General features: G+C 43.7%; 1 protein-coding gene across 1 annotated transcript in view; it reads right to left on the bottom strand.

The window, feature by feature from the left end:
• GUCY2F (guanylate cyclase 2F, retinal) overlaps window positions 1-17,476 on the bottom strand; it is a 46,400-nt gene that overhangs the window by 6,741 nt on the left and 22,183 nt on the right. Inside the window, exons 14-17 of the mRNA XM_010576748.1 lie at window positions 17,200-17,374; window positions 10,800-10,898; window positions 8,546-8,640; window positions 7,405-7,490 (exon numbers count right to left, since the gene is read on the bottom strand). Coding sequence (XP_010575050.1) covers window positions 7,405-7,490; window positions 8,546-8,640; window positions 10,800-10,898; window positions 17,200-17,374 — 455 coding nt within the window. The remainder of the gene's footprint in view (window positions 1-7,404; window positions 7,491-8,545; window positions 8,641-10,799; window positions 10,899-17,199; window positions 17,375-17,476) is intronic.

Here is a 17,476-nt window from a genome sequence, read left to right as displayed (position 1 = left end):
GAGTGGAGGAGTTTGCTGCTTATTTCTGCACAATAGTGCAGCAGGTTGTGACCCACAGAAGGTGAAGACCTGACCAGGGTATTCGGGGATCAAGCACAGTATCAGGTTGCCTGAGCTCTACCTCCAAACACTGCTCACACAAGTATCAAGTAACTGTTTGATAACGACTTAACCTTCACCCAGGGCACAATAACAAGAAAAAAGATCCAGTGCAAACAGCACTGACACATCTCCTGAACTCAGTAATGTCTGAGCAACTGGAGAGGGCTGATTCTGTACCCTCCATCCCGACCTCTCGCAAAACCCCTCTGTCTGAAGTCAGCTGTTCTTTTACCAAGGGAATCTCTTCCCACCACTTTGTTTCCAAAGCCAGCAGGAGAAACTGTAAGGTCCTGCACCCCAGCTCCCTGAATGGTTAAGGAATTTGCCTTCTCTTTTCTGAATGTGGTGTGTTACAATGATTTTTTTCTGAGCACTGAAAACACAAGCCCCTGGCTCAAACCTTAGGCAGCCAGCACAACTTCTAGTTCCCAGTTACAGGGGGAAAAACTCAGACCCATAGACAGAGCATCTTTATGGCTTGGCCACTCCGTACCCTTTGGTGAGAACGACTGCCACTCAAATTGCCTCGAGACCTAGGTCATACAGATGCAGACATAGTCTCCTCTGCTCTCCTTTCTCTTTCTCTTATCCCTGCTTTGCATAAACCCATATGCTGGAGCAATGTGTACCCTGTTGCAAGACGCAGGTATCCTGGGCAGCCAGTTACATCTCAGCTCTGTGGTCCTGCTCCAGCCAGCCCTGGACCCCTTTCATTGACTGCTTCCCACACACCTTTGTCTTTAAACCAGTCAGGATTGTCTCTGAGGTTACTCGTTTCTGAGGCAGTTTATTTTATTTTAACCCATGTTTCATCATACTCCGGTTTTTCTTACTTTAAATGGCTGGTAGCTTTGTAGAAGCAGTTGGCGGGGGAGCAGAGGAGGCTAAAAGCAGCTCTGAGACGGTTTGTCCTCGGTACTCTTCCCTCTTGTCCCTCAGCACTGTTGTTCATATAAGAGCTTTTGGGCTGCTATGTAGCAAGAAAGCCTGTTTAGACGGCACGAGGGAGAGACGTGTACCCTGATCAGATAGAACTCTCACTTGGCCAGCCCACGCAGCGGGTGCAACACCCTAAAAATGTTCCTAGGCACAAGCTGACTCCTGTTCAGACAGCTCAGATCACTCGCCACTGGGTTTCCCTCTGCTTCTCTTCTCAAGGGAAGTGTGGGCACATCCAGGGAGAAACACCCTCAGGTGAACCCCTGCAGCCAGGACCTACCCTAGACAGCCTGTCCTGCTGTCGAGGTGCTGGTTGTTGCTCTCTCTGTCCCTCTGCAAAAAACATCCTTCAAAGGGACCTTCACCTCCCACTTCACCTCCCAGTCTGTCTGGGTGAGACGGGAGAAACTACTGGGCACATCCAGGCACATCTGGGCACACCTCAGCCATGCCTGAGGCCATACCCCAGAATACGATCCACAAAGCCAGCCAGGTCCTGAGCACGGTGTCAGAACTACCTTTCCCTAAATCTGCAGAAATATCCATGGGAGAAAAGGTAATGCATTTAATCACGTCTTCCAGCCAAACAATACCACTGCCTGATTTTGCTTCCTTTCTGAACACCGCATTTAGGGTTCCTTGCTATCAGCAGTAATTCTCTAATCTAGTATTCCAGCCAATTCTCCCAGAAACCTCAGCTTGCTCAAAAAGAGCTTGTTTAAATATATCAGCTGGAGCAACCACATTCTAAGTCAGACAGCCTTGTTCAAAGGGAGATGAGTCACTGGCTTTCATTCCCTTTCTCCCCTCAATCAGATTTCAGAAAAAAATTCTTCTTTCTCACCTGCATTATGCCATAGCCATGACCAGAGTATTCTTTTCTCTTCATTTTGCTGTTGTGTTAGAGGTTCAGAAATAATTTGAAAAGAAAGCATTGATTGTGAAGCAAAAAGCATCTGTCCTGACACTGGGTGATCAAACCTATGAGCCAGAGGGTGCTTTGATTTCCTCAAATAACTCTGTTATATGTTATATAAAGTTTATTTATGAAATGTTGTGAAGCTGTTGTGTAATTCCAGCTATGTAAGGACAACAAAAGTTTTTCAATGCTGTTTGCTCCACAAGGTCCTTTATTTCTGATTTTCAAGTGCATTGGGTGAAAAACTTCAAATAGGAGCCTGAACAGAAATCTTTTTGCTTATCCCTCCAGAAAGACACATCAGCAGCAACAGCAACAGCAGAGACTCTCTACGGATCATCTCCCATCCTGCCAGGATGCCTCAACATAGGCAAAGCAATAAGAGCCTTGTATTGGGTAGAAGAAAAAGCCATGTTGTCTTAATGGGTGTCTTTTTCCTTGCTCGTAAAAAGATATTTCTCATCTGGTGTTGAGAGATTGATTCTCTGACCATCTTTCACTGCTTCTCGCCCATTTCATTTTAAAACAAGGATTTCAGTGCTTTCTCCAGGGTTGATCCTCATGTATGTGTACATGGGAGACCCCCAAACTCTCTCCTATCTCTGGCTGCATCTTCAGTTTTTAGTGATTTCTCATATCAGGTTGTATTTATCATTGTGGATGGTGGTGGGCTCGATGATTTATCAGCCTTTCTGGACTTAAGAGCTATTGCATGATTTCATACAAGAGAAGAGATCTGGGTCTGATGATAAAAATCCAAAACTCTCATACATTCTTTACCTGGGCACCGGGTTCATGGTTAAAAGCCCTTGAGAGAACCTATGATCTGTATCTTTCTTCGCTGAATTGTATTCTTTTTTTTTTTCCCTCCAGTTAACTTTCTATAGCTAATATAAAATAATGTTAGGAAGGGGAAGTTTCTAGATAAAACTCCCTCCTGGGATAGAGGGCTCCTGCTGCTTGAAAGCACTGTATTCAGTACCAGAGCAAAGGATTTCTGAAACAGGATGGTAAAAGTTGGGAAGTCAAAAGACTGAGTATGTCACTCATCTCCTTGGAACTGCAAATGAATGTGATCCTGGCTCTTGGGTTTTTTTCTGAATTTCATTAGCTATTGAATTTTTCCTAGTGCTAGATATTTTTTCAGTGCTTTGCCAAATGCATCTGTGATTTAGTCCAGGTCAGGCTTGTATCTGCTAGATTTGTATAACCTCATATCTTTTCTGCTGTTTTGGACAAAAGGAGTGCTCCACCAGTGCTGACAAAGTGCTGCCTGTCCCAGAGCATCGCAGAATGCCAACTTCTAATATCCCACACTTATAGATTAGCAGCTTTCTGCTTTTTCCATGGCTGATCTTCAGCCCCAAAACTAGTCTCCTGGTGTACCCTCAAAGAAACCTCACAGCCTTCCTTTAAACCTACCTGACTGTGAAATCTCAAAAAAAATATCTATCCTACAGGTAGGCTGCTGCTCGACTGCTCAGCATGCTTGGTTTTGCTATCTTATCATTTTGTGACACCTTCTCTTATGTCCACCCCAATCTGCTATTATTTCCAGTGGCACTATCAGGCTTTTGTGGAGAGCTTTTTTCTTTGCCTTTTGTGGCTATTACATGATGGATCCCCAGCCCACAAGATCCTGAGATGCAGCAATACAAATCCTAACAAGCTGCAAGGAAGAAGGAGAAATAATATTCATCACAAGGCAAACATCTGCCAGAAAATGTGTAGAAATTTGCCTTGGAGCAATGAAAGGATGAAGGAGCCTATTGAACTGCCTGCCCTGTTCTATGTGATACAAAATTAATGCAAAGCAGGTAAAATTGAGGTTTGACCAAACCCAGAAAAAAGGAGGTTATCCTTCAAAACGGAAAATTCTCTGGGGCAGGAGCCAGCACTGCAATCTGGACATTAAACTTGCACTTTCCCTGTGTCCTGGGTCTACTACTGAACCTCCACCCTGTCCCATAAAAAGAGCGTGTTGAAGGGTTTCTTGCTTGATTTCCACTAATCTTTTTACTTCTGAAAACAGATACACAGACCCTGAGCAGCTTCACATAAGGTTAATTTTAAGAATAGCCTTTTAGTTCATTTGACTTTATGCATGGTTTGAAGAAAGTAGGGGTGGTAAGAAGCATATTAGGTCTTTTCATTGAACTACCTTTCTTCTTAATTAAAATGCTTTGTATCCTGTGTGAGCCATGTCACCCACAGCACCTGGGTTTTAAGAGTAAAGTACATTTATCTAAATGTCCTTACACAACTGTAAATGTATGAAAGCCTGGTGCAGACAATAAAAGTCAATAAGAATGTTCCAACTAATGCCTCCAATAAGTCTGTAATTGGGATTAAACAGAGAGGTTGGTGCATATCAATTAAATTCAAATTGTTCCTTTGTTAGTCATTTGGTGGTGGCTTGAGATTTTTTACTAGGCAATCAGATGTATTGTCTCAGCAATTTCAGCAATACCAGAACGGGTTGTTATCACAGGATTTTACTGGACCATTAGTATTAATGCAATCACATAATTGAATATTCTTCCATATTTTTAAGTTTGCTGAAGCTTGGTTTCTAACCTGCATATAAACTCACCTTTGAAAGGTCAAGGACCATTCTCCAGGTCTGGGGTGCCAAGACTACTGCAAGCACAGTAGGATGATCAAGCTTGATTTGTCCCTAGACATCTATGAACAGCTCCATGAGCTACTTGGTCATAGATCTTCTCATGACTGGTTTTCCATACCCGAGCTGGAAAATTGCCTTCACATGTCAAGAAATCCTCCTGCCAAGGACTGTGATTACAGCTTTGATTGGCTGATGGGGTTTACGTCATGGGAAATAATAGGAAGTTAGCACTTTTTTTATGTTATCTGCTGTCTTTTCCACAAAGCACTGCAAGTGAAGGCCTGAAATACTCCGTATCTCATGGGCTATGACTTGTCACAGCAGTAAGAAACATGGAAGCTGAAGATTACGTCAGGGAAGCAAATTCCCTTTCCTGGTTCTTTAATACTTAATGAGTGTGATTCCCTGTAACGGTCTAAGTCAAGAGCTCAGGCAGCAAGCCAAACTATGGACTGAAATTCTCCAGCACACCTCTCAGAGGAGGTCGCTACCTTCGATGAGCCACAGGGAATTAAGTGATGAGGAATGTGTGGAATCAAGTGATGACGAATGTGTCCCTTGCTCTTATGAATAGGAGGAGAAAATCTGCTGCTGCCCACTGATCTCACCAGATATGAGGGACTGGGTTGTTCAAGACCTCATGGAAAAGAAAGACCTAAACAGAAGATGAGTTGCTTCAGGACAGAGTGAAAAGATGAGTAAAAGAGGACTTTGTTCAGCACCTCCTTCCTCAGCACAAATCCTGCAGATGAGGAAATTCCTATGGAAGTGTATCAAGCAGTGTCTTCAAACTGCTGTATTGGCCAACATATAGACATAACAGAAAAACAATTTTCAGCCTCTCATGAACTGACATAAAATTGAACCATCAAGATAAGACCGGAAAAATAGGATGCCATGTCTGACACCTCTCTGATAATAGCACAGCCTGTGCATGAGGAAGTTCTCCAAATATTTGCTTTGCTTGAACCTCCAGTTACTTCTTTCTGCCATTTGACTTCTATGGGGCATAGCTTTCATTTTGACCCTTCACTGGGACAGATTCAGTTTCATATAATTTTGCTTTTTTCTCTGATTACTTTCACATTCATTTAACTGCTGTATGATGCTCTATGGGGACAGAAAAACTGCAAGGGGACAGTGAAGATCAGGGGCAAGAGCAGAAGATCACCTTCCTCTTTGCAGTGCTACTGGTGGAGTCTTCTGAGGTTGCACAAGGATGCTCAAGATCCCCTGATCCCGCTCTTACTGTCCCCCCTGGACCTGATGTATTTTCTGTCATTTACAATCCACGTTTAGAAACACCTCGGGCCTGCATAAGTCTGACTTTGGCACACATGACCGGAGGACAGGCTTTTTGAGGATTATGGAAGGAAACTCAACAGTCAACAGAGGCCCAACACGTGACTTTTAGACGGTAAAACCAGGATGAGAAGAACCTTCTCTCAAGGTAGAAGTCTTGGTACTTCTTTGGTTGCATGGTAAGCCAGCCCACCTTGCTAATCTGGCAAAGCTCCTCCAAGTTTCGTATCTCCCATGAATAATGCAACATTGATAGCAACACACATTACTCAATAGCTCATTTCCATCAAGTATTAACAATAAAATGCCTCCAAGCCTAAGAAATATTGTCCCTCAAAATTATGTTCCAGTAACCTTCTATCTTCCACCCTGATTGACACCCATATAACTTAAAAATTATGGCCCAAAATACTGTTAATTTCATACTACTCCAAGAAGGCTCCAGGAGGGCCCTGAGCACATGGACTGCCCTATATGCAACCGCCCAAGTAGTTTACCATTATGTGCAAAGAGAGATAAAAGCCTTCTTCATTTTACTAAGAACAAATGAGGCAAAACTTAGAACAAGCTTGCTCAGGGGAAGTCAGAGTCAAAATAAAAACAGACCTTGTTTGCTGTCAGACATCAATCTCTGAGCTAGTCACTGTAGGACTTCTCTACAGTCAAAAAACCAGGCATCTTGCAAGGGCAATTCATCTTCTAATGCAGACTTCCAAGCAGGCCAGTCGAATCAGACCCCTGAGCATGTATTTCTTTGTTGACTATAAAGGGAGTCAAGGTTGACTAGCTTTATTGTGGGTGACTACACTGTTCTTGTCAAAAAAATCCCACTCCTGGTTTTTATGTCCTGCCAACAACATCCTTTCCAGGCATACAGCATGTGACAGCTGAACAGGGAGTACTCCCTTTGCAAAGTCAGGCATTGCAGAGCTACAAAATGGCTTAATGAATTTCAAGTGCTCAATCGTTGCTCACCGCCGCTTGTATGGAGGCAACATCATTAAGTCTTTAATTACCTAACGGTGCCATATTTTTACAACACAAAGCCTCCTTATTGTTCTGTTTGAATGGGCAGTGCTACAGGGAAGAAACATGTTTATATGCTGAATGAGGCTGGTGTTTCCTGCAGGAGTTTGATGGAAAGAGAGAAAAATCTGAGTATCGCCCATATACTGATGACACCAGCGAGCTGAAAATGCCTCTACCTGTGTGTCTCCCATACACACAGAGAGTAGGAAGGAGATTCAGGAAGGAAATCCCTGGTGCTCCGTCTCCAAGGGACTATAGGGCAGGAAGCAACAAGTTTCCATGCCACTTCTTGGGAACTATCATTAAGGAGAGGAGTTGAAGAAACTGCATCACTTCTGAGTCCCAGCACTTTGCCTGAAAATTAAGTCACCTAAGGAAAATGATGTAGACTTTGCAAACAGATAACATGGAAGGGCAGCTATTCAGCCTGTGAACTCCAACAAGGACTTTTAATGAATGTGTTGAACAGCGATGAAGTCACACTTACCCTGGCTTTATTTCAGGAGGTTTAGGTAAGGGCTTCAGAAAGCCTTTTTTGCCAACTAGCCAATATGTGTCTTCTACTCCTTTACCCTAAAATAAAAACAAAAATCCAGATAAAGAGCAGCTTTCAGACCACCCTCTGTTCAATGTGTAATTTTCCCACTGGCTTTCTGAGGGCTTCATATATATCCAGAGACAGACAATGGCTGGAAATCATGGGCTCTCCTTCACAATGGTTCAGGGATGGTTTGAATTTTACTATCCTAAAAGAAGAGACCTTACTCAAACTGACACCTACAAATGACCCGCATGAGCTGGGTCATTGAAACTACACAGCTTAACAGAAATGGGAGACTACAGGGTCTCTAATCATCTTACTTGGCAGCACTAGCATCATTAATTGAGAGATTTTACAACTGTTGCTGGGCTGAATATCAGAATAAAACTTCCTCTCCCACCACTGATGATTTAGCTTTTAAGGTGAGATGCACCTGATGAACTGTAGGCATCTGTATTAGAGTCAGTCAGCCTTGACTGGAGAAGTGGAGGAAAATAGACACTTCTAGGGCAACATTCATCTTCACATAAACTGGACCCTGAAAGTAAGTCAGGTTAATAATTTCCTAAAGTGCCAATTTATCTCCACTATGTAAAGGTTTCTTTCCATTGACTAAATCTGGAATAATTACGCCAGATCTCCACCTGCAGACATATACACTTGGGTGAGATGATTCCATTTGTCATGAAAGATTGTTAAGGGACCTGGGGCCATATTCAGACCTCTTACTGAAGGTGTTTAAGGCAAGCAAAACTCCTACTTCTGTCTATTGACTATGTAAGGGGGGAAGTGATGTTTTTAATTATTTGGTGTTGTCTTATTTGGACACAGTGAAAAGTAGCAGCTTCTGTCAAGGGTGGACTAAATAGAGTCCTAAATAAATACTTAGATCCAGCACATACAGGTGATTGCTCGATCCTATGGTCCTTCAGTAATTACCTCATGTACTGAAACAACTGATGGGAAAAATTTGGGAAGGAACCGGCAGAAGAGTGGTGGATGAAGGCCAAACAAGAGCTCCATATGAAAATTCCTTAAGCAAGGAGATTCCCCTGCGAAGCATTTCACACAGCCCTGGCCTTCTTACCTTCAGTTCTGTTTTTCCCCTAGGTACGATTTCATAGCCTTCATTTAGACTCCGAAGCGTATCCACTGTACTTTGGCTGACATGAATTCTGTAAGCTGGGAACAGAAAGCAAAACAGCTGGATCACTGTACTGCACACACACTGCGAATTCCCCACTGCTTCATACCGACAAGGAAAAATGCTTCAAAGCATGCAGGCATGTAGCTGTGTGGTGCTCTTCTACGTAGAGTTTGATGCTGATGGATGGATCCTTCCAGGTAGGGCTGTAATGAGCACAGGATGAGAGGAGATCTACACTGGGGGCTTCCTGGAGAAGGATGCCAAACACACCAAGTGTAGAAGTCCGGCTCTAAATAAAGTTGGTAAGTGTTTTTTCAGCAACATTGTCAGCTGGAATCAAAAATGCCATTTTTATCTATTGCCACAGCATAACTAGGGAGCAAGAAAGAAAAGAAAGATAACCAACTGTCCTGCTACAGCCATCCAACATCATTTGAAAGTTGGGATGAAGAGCAGAGAGATGGAGTTTGCAAGGGGACATAATGAAAATGTGGCTGTGCATCTAGATCCATGTGGATTTTTCGGTAATTCAGAAATGCCATTAACAGTCCATGCACAAAAAGGACAAAGGTGGAGATCGGTCTCTTCTCCCAAATAACAAGCGATAGGACAGGAGGAAATGGCCTCAAGTTGCGCCTGGGGAGGTTTAGAATAGATATTAGGACATTAGGAAAAATTTCTTCACCAAAAGGGTTGTCAAGCATTGGAACAGGCTGCCCAGGGAAGTGGTGGAGTTGCCATCCCTGGAGGTGTTGAAAAGACGTGTAGATGTGATGCTTAGGGACATGGTTTAATGGTGGACTTGGCAGCTCTAGGTTAATGGTTGGACTCCATGATCTTAAAGGTCTTTTCCAACCTAAATGATTCTATGATTCTATCTTTATTAAATTCCCATCTCCCCCAGTTTGTTTTACCACCATTGCTGGAACTCACTGAAATTTGTTGTTGTTCTGCTGGTATGAACAAACTAGGGAATGTTTCTAAAACATTTTCCCCTGAAATAGTTTTCTTTGTTGTTGTTTCTGTGAAGTTTTTATTTCAAATGTGTCAATCACATTCCCTTTCCCCTTGAAGGATAGGGGATGAACCAGTTAAATTTTTTTTCAGAATAATCAGAAAGAACATCAGTTCAACTATTCAGAGGAAGACCACACAGCTTTGAGCTATGCTAACCTACAATCTTCCTATTACCGTGTATCTATATACTTTTCTATAATGATGCTCTTGTATCTGCTGTGCTCCTGTTGTCTCCAGTCTCAGTGGGACTTTCCACTTCCAAGGGTCTAAACCTTGAGATTCTTCAAATATCTGTCTTGCCATTAGAAATCTGCTATCAAAGTATTTCCTCCTTTCCACTGCTTTCCAAATGCAATGCATGCCTCTTAAAATAAGCCAGCCATAATCACAAGAAAGGCAATTTTCCTTAATTAATGATTAGCCTAATTGTTAGTCTTAATTAGTCTAATCAAAATCACTGGAGCTAGAAATGTGAGGATTGTATGAAAGAGTGAAAAAGTTCCAATGCGGCGTATATACAGCAGCATATTTCTAGCCTGGCATGACCTCAAGATTTTAATACTAAATATCACAGACTTCATGTATAATAAGTAATTTCTTAGACCTGTTGAAAATATCAGAAGGGAGATCAGAGATCAAGGATTAAAACGTATGAGACATTGCCTTTGGAAACCAACTTGTACTGACAGCTTGAACATCAAAAGCAAATTCAAAACACATCCTGGGCTCTGACACTGCTGTCCCTCACTGTCCACTGTGTCATCCCCAGCTCAACCACTATGGTTTGCATATCCATGTCTTAGCCAAGGACAGCAACAAACAGCAGATCTGCGTACACACATGACTGAAAAGCAGGTAAATGTTTCTTTCCTACCAGCTCTTTTTACATGTCTAGATCCAACCCATGTAGGAGAAATCTAGGGCAAGATTCATGTTGATTTTGGTTCATGGGATCCAAATCAGAGGACTGGAGCTGGAAGGCAGGGTGTTAAATGCTGACCTACGATCGCAAAGCTAATGCCCTCCCCTTCAGGCTGCTTTGAATTTTGTCGTTTGACATGCCCCTTTCTTTAGAGCTGATTCAATTGCAATGCTTATAATGAAAGATGCGCATTTCTTCATCCCTCTTGAGAAGTTTGTTCAACCACCCACCCCAGGGACTGTCCCAAATACTCACGCAAGCCCGTGGACTCCATTCGTGATGCCGTGTTCACCGTGTCTCCAAAAAGGCAGTACCGTGGCATGGTAAGCCCCACCACACCTGCCACGCAAGGCCCTGAAAGACACGTCATCTGTATAACCCAGATGGTACTGCACAAATCATGGGGTTCACTGGCAAACAAATCGCATCCTCTCCTCTGATATTCAGAAACCACTTGGGAATAGAGGAGAAAGTATTTTAAAGCTCTCATTGGCCTTGGTGCTTTCTACAAGTGATCAAAATTTAAGAATTCCTCTGGATGGCACATTGGTGTTTTATGCCAACCAGAGGGACCTTGACAGCCTTGAGAGGTGGGCCCATGCGAGCCTCATGAAGTTCAACAAGGCCAAGCACAAGGTCCTGCACCTCGGTCGGGGCAATCCCAAGCACAAGTACAGGCTGGACGATGAGTGGATTGAGCACAGCCCTGCAGAGAAGGACTTGGGGGTGTTGGTTGATGAGAAGCTCAGCATGACCCGGCAATGTGCGCTCGCAGCCCAGGAATCCAGTCATCTCCTGGGCTGCATCACCAGCAGCGTGGCCAGCAGGTCGAGGGAGGGGATTCTGCCCCTCTGCTCCGATCGGGTGAGACCCCACCTGCAGTTCTGCGTCCAGCTCTGGGGTCCTCAGCACAGGAGAGACAGGGACCTGTTGGAGCGGGTCCAGAGGAGGGACACAAAAACGATCAGAGGGCTGGAACACCTCTGCTATGAGGAAAGGCTGAGAGAGAGTTGGGGTTGTTTAGCCTGGAGAAGAGAAGGCTCCGGGGGCACCTTGTTGCAGCCTGTCAATACTTAAAGGGGGCCTGTAGGAAAGGTGGGGAGAGACTCTTTAACAGCGAGTATAGTGATAGGACAAGGGGTAAAAGTTTTAAACTGAAAGAGGGTAGATTTAGATCAGATGCAAGGAAGACGTTCTTTAGTGTGAGGGTGGTGAGACACTGGCACAGGTTGCCCAGAGAAGTTGCGGCTGCCCCATCCCTGGCAGTGTTCAAGGCCAGGTTGGATGGGGCTTGGAGCAACCGGTCTAGTGGAAAGTGTCCCTGCCCATGGTAGAGGGGTTGGAACTAAATTATCTTTAAGGTCCCTTCCAATCCAAACCTGTGGTTGGGTTGACCTTGGCTGGATGCCAAGGTGCCCACCAAAGCTGCTCTATCATGCCCCTCCTCAACTGGACAGTGGAGAGAAAATATAATGAAAGGCTTGTGGGTCAAGGTAAGGACAGTTTAATAGAGCAAAAGCAAAGATTGTGCACAAAAGCAAAGGTTGTGCACGAAAGCAAAGGAAAACAAAAGATTTATTCTCTACTTCCCATCAGCAGGTGATGTCTGGCCACTTCCTGGGAAGCAGGGCTCCAGTGCTCATAGCAGTTGCTCCAGAAGACAAACGTAAATAACAAATTTTCCCCCTTCCATCTCCCTTTACTTAGCTTTTATAGCTGAGCTGATGTCCTATGGTATGGAATATCTGTTTGGTCAGTTTGGGTCAGCTGTCCTGGCTGTGTCCCCTCCCAAGCTCTTGCCCACCCCCAGCCTGCCAGTGAGGGTGGTGGGGAAATGTTGGAAAGACAGCCTTGATGCTGTGCGAGCACTGCTTAGCAGTAGCCAAAACACCACTGTGTTTTCGACACCTTTCTAGCTACCAGTACAGAGCACAGCACTACGAGGGCTGCTATGGGGACAATTAACTCCATCTCAGCCAGACCCAATTCTATGATTCTATGATTCTATGCCTGAGAAAGGTCTTGTGTAGTAGGACCTCAGTTCACCATCATGTTGGAGAAATTTGTTCAGAGTTCATGGAAGCTCAAGTACTATTGCAATTTCATTTTGAAAAGACCTTCTCCATCTGAGAAGACTAAAGTTCAGATCCTGTGACATGCCCTGTGTCTCAGTGAAACAGGATTGAAAATCAGCTTTGGAAGTCCAGAGATGCTGGCAGCCCGCTGGACCACCCTGTGTCCTCTCCTTGGAAACAAAGACATCATTAGCTCGCCTGTCTAGCCAAAAACTGTTTATTTTTCCTTTTTCTCATTCTTTAGACGAGATCCACTCCCTTCCAAAGTAGCTCCCGAAGAACTGGTGCCAAGTTCTCAGGAAGCTGTATGTGCGCAGGATTCACACAAATATGCACACACACGGAGATAAAATGTGTAACAGCCAAACAGCACAGACAATTGTTATCTGGGGCACTTGGCTTAGCTAATGTTTGGACTGTGCTCTGAAGGACGAGATGCTAAATTTCATCACCCACAATTTAATATATCAGGCTTGCAAAATAAATGCAAAAAAAAAAAAGAGAATGGTCTCAACAATGTAAGGAGGTGTGGGGCTTCCTGCAGAGAAAAGACAAAAAGACAGGCCTCTGTATTTTCCATTGGATGCATTTATGTCAGATTTCTTTTCAGGCTCTGCCTGCCTTTTCAGTTTCATGATCATTCTGGGTTAAGATTTACCAAAACTGACATCTAGGAAGTCTTTTCCCATGCAAGGTTACAAGAGATGTGAATGTAGTACATCATCAACAGTATCTGAAATGATGTTATAGATAAGGTCTTTCATGATATAAAAAGTTGTAGGTTAAAATGTTGTTATGTTGTTTTTACAGTAATAATAATAATAGCCTAATTTAGATGGACAACGTAATTTTACTGTGATTTTAGCCTTCCTAGTTACAAAACCTAAGTCTTCATATAGTTTTCAGATACATTTTAAGGACAATGAAACTCCATAGCTGAAAGCTATGGGCAACTTTGCAAGAACCCCTCTTGCTGTGACCTCTGAAAAGTTGTTGCTGCAGAGTCAAAGTAACAGGATTTTAATATAATATACAGAGGATGCAAACTGAGAGGTAAGACAGATTTTAACTCCTGCCTGATGAAGCATCACTTACTTAAAGATTTAAAAAAAAAAGAGAGGCGGAATGGTTCATACCAAAAATGTTACAAGGACTTAAACGCATGTCTGGATCACACACAGCATGCAGGGACTGCTGGAGATCAGTAGAACCTGATTTAATGGTAGGTTTTTTACTTCCAATGTGCTGTGCAACCTTGGATAAGACACTGCTCCTCAGAACTTCTTCTAATTTAATTTTCGTCCTTATCAGTACTCACCAATTTGGTTCAAGCTCTTCAGGAGAGGAGCTATACCCGCTAGAGGAAGTTTTTTCAGGGTCTAGTCTATAGGCACTTTTATAGCACAAGTGTAAAGGCACTGTTGATACTACTGGGTCAAGGACCTAACGCTTGCCTAATTGGTCCTTAATGTGTGCACACTAATGTGACATAAGCATAAAAAAGGGTCTTGTTGGAGACTTTTTAATTCATGCTTCAGTAAGAACTTTCCCTGAGAAAACACTAACTCACATAGCATCACCTCTCTTCATCTTGTGGCGATGACATGACAGCGGCACTCAGAAATCTCGGTAAGGATCAAAGCTCCTTCTGTAATAGTTGTTGTAAGGACACACAAAAAAATGGCTCCTCAAAGAACAGCCCTCACTGAGGAGGATTTGATTCCGTTTTAAGAAGCAGAAATATAGGCAGCTGAGCTCCTACCGTAGTCGGTGGAGGCCGAGTCGATGCAGTCAACTGAGCGGTGAGAGCCGCTCCACCCCTGCACCTGAACAGCTCTCCAGGGTCCACTGACGTGCCCACCAGATCTCCACCGACCACAAAATGAGCGCAGGCTCCCTAACACTCCTGGAAACACCTCCACGTGGGTGCCTAAATTCAGGTTTTCTACTCAGCGCAATCATCCAAAGCATTTCTGCAACGCTCGCACCCTAAGATAGGCAAGATTTTTAGGGAGAGGTACTAGCTTTCTAGAGTACTGCTTTAAGCCTGTCCTCCTGTTGCAGAAAGTTACTAGTTCAAAACCGACCCTACAGTGTAAGCATGCCCAAAGGACTTCTCCGTGTTGAAAACATACAGGACTTAATTCACTCGCTGCCTTCGCTGCCTGTGTGTGTTCCCCCTTGTCTAGACAGCTTCAGCAAAGGGCTAACGAAAACTTCCAGCAATAAATCTCCCACAGTAACAAGTTTCAGAGGAAACCAGATACCCTGTGATGAGAACGTTATGGCCTAGTTGTTTAATTATACACATTCGCTGGTTTGTTTTGAAATGGCTCTTTGCCAGGGCTTGCAGGGTCAGCTAATGAGCCGTGCTGGCTAAGAGTCTGCAACAATCATCAGCGGTGATGCAGAGGTTAATAAGCTCGATCGAAGTGCAGGAGTGCCTGCCAGAGAGCCTGACCAATAAACAGATCCTCTTCAGCCTCCGTGGAAAAACTTGTCTTCTCACCACCGCTCCCCCCCCACTGTCCAGTTCCAGCCCAGACATGGATGGTGTGGAAACAGCTGAGTCAGCTGAGTTTTTCTGGACATGCAGTCAAGTCAAGAGAGGAGAGCCAAGACTCAAGGGTGCATTTAAAGCAGGGGAGAAACTGCAGACCAAACACTGGTCTTCTTGTCCTCTTCTCCTTACCCCTGCATTGCCACAAGCAGACCATGGGCATGGGCTGGCAGAAGTTCCCAGAGGCGCAGCTCTCCGTTGGGATTGGAGGGACATGGTCAGCCCGTGCTCAAATGGCATTGCCTACTTTTTCAGAGAAGGGATCATGAGCTCTTCTTGGCACCAGTTTCCAGAGAGCAGTTGGCCCACAAAACTGGTGGTCACACCCGTTCTCCATCCTTTCCAGGACAGTGAAAGTGTTAGCCAAGCCCTCCTCTCTCCCAAGCGCTTCCTCAATGCTTTCATGATGCTGGAGATTCCCTCTTCATGCCTCTTTCCTCAGAAGAAACAGGGTCTAGGGTTAATCAAACTCTGCTGTCAGCTCAGTGGCTCAGAGAGCTGGTTTGCTTTGGAGCATGCATTTCTCGCTGCTCTCATGACACTATCACATTGCCAGATCTGTGCAAAACAAGATCTGGCTTCTGGTTCTTTAGAAAGAAAACACAAATTCCTCCCCCTCTTCCTTTCACACTCTACACAACAGCTCACAACACTGCTTTCCAGATACCCAGAGTTCATAAAAACAAGCAAAAATGTAACTACCCCCTGTACACGTCAACTAGGGATAGATTTTTGGCTGGGTGCATGGAAGATGTGCTGCAGAACTGCTGTCAACAGGCAGCAGCAGATGTTGCACACCAAATTCCCTTCGTTCCATGTTGAAAATGTGCTGCTGGTGCTCCAGAGACTCCTGCTCTCAGCAAGGCGAGCTGGGGCCATAGTCTCACCTAATTTCTGCCAGACTATAACACTCACAGTGCTCCTGCAATCACTCCTTAACACTTTAGACTTCTGTGAAGGGCTAAGATGAAATATTGTTTTTAGCTCTGCTCAAGTCACAGCTTTGTTCTTGTGATATTTGGGGTGAAATACTTCCTTTCCTCTGCTCTTGTTTCCCAATGTGTACAACAGGGACCAGGATATTGACTTCTGTAAAACACTTGTATGCCAAAGCTGCAAAAATGTGGGCATTATCAGACAGGCAGAAGGATAAAACCCCCTGTAATACTGGGTCAGACTCCTGGACAATCTTATTCATTGTTTGGCTTCCCGCAATGGGCAGTACCTGGTACCTTAGAGGAAGATGCAAGAAGTCTGGTGACAAACAGCTGGGAAAAATTTATTAATGGATGACTATGGTATAAAATTATGAAGGTTCATATCTCTTCTAAAAATATTGATTCTATGATGACAGCAGATGTCTTTTCCTCCATTTAAAATCCCAGTCATACATTCACTTATACAACTGCAGTTGTACTGGGGTTTTTTGTTTTATTTTGGAGTTTAATTATACTTTATAAAAAAAAAACCCTTTCCTCTTCTTTTTAAACAAGCCACTTTTCTGTTAATTGAATAGATTATGACTTCTACATTAGAGATAATTTACTTTCTTTATAACATAACTTTTTCTTAATAGCTGTATCACATATTCTTCCAGTTATGTCCTACCTGTAAAAAATCTCCCCAACCTTTTCCTTCTTTCACTCTATATGCCTGTTTTTCTGTGCTTTTTCATTTCAGAACAGAGTTACAAAAACATCACGGGATGTCTCCATATCACACCGGTGAAGATCCTATGGCACATCAAAGAGCCACCCTTACAACAAAACCCTTATGACTAACATGTCTGATTTAGTTCTTTACTGTGACAAAATATACAATTTCTCCCCAAATGATACCGAGCCACTTTCCTTCTTGGGATTTGTGTTTCCATTTTAATGCACTTGCTGCTATGGACGATTTTAAAGCATCTTCTAAGGTTGCTTGTTTTGGGCCAGGCAGGGAGAAAGCATTCGAAGCTGGAAATACAATTGCAAAGGAGTTCTTTGATGTTCAGGCACAGGCGAGTGCCGCTGCCTACCTGTGTGCAGCCCGATTCGTATCCTGAGGGGGATGTCTGGCATGTGTCTCATTTTGAATGTTCCCACCGAGCTGAGGATGTCCAGGGACATGTTGGCTATCTCAGCTGCGTGCTTGTTTCCGTTCCGTTTTGGGAGCCCTGAAGCGACCATGTAGGCATCACCAATTGTCTCCACCTAGCAAATACCATTATAGTAAAAATTAAATAAATAAATTGAAAAAGATGGAAAAGAGACTAAAACTACAGGAGTGTTTGACCCACAGACAGTTTGATCCTC

The sequence above is a fragment of the Haliaeetus leucocephalus genome, unplaced genomic scaffold (genome assembly GCF_000737465.1).
Source record: "Haliaeetus leucocephalus isolate CR32 unplaced genomic scaffold, Haliaeetus_leucocephalus-4.0 Scaffold536, whole genome shotgun sequence".
In the NCBI taxonomy this organism is placed as follows: domain Eukaryota; kingdom Metazoa; phylum Chordata; class Aves; order Accipitriformes; family Accipitridae; genus Haliaeetus; species Haliaeetus leucocephalus.
Note: the sequence above shows the minus strand (reverse complement) of the source record. Positions and strands in the feature narration are given on the sequence as shown.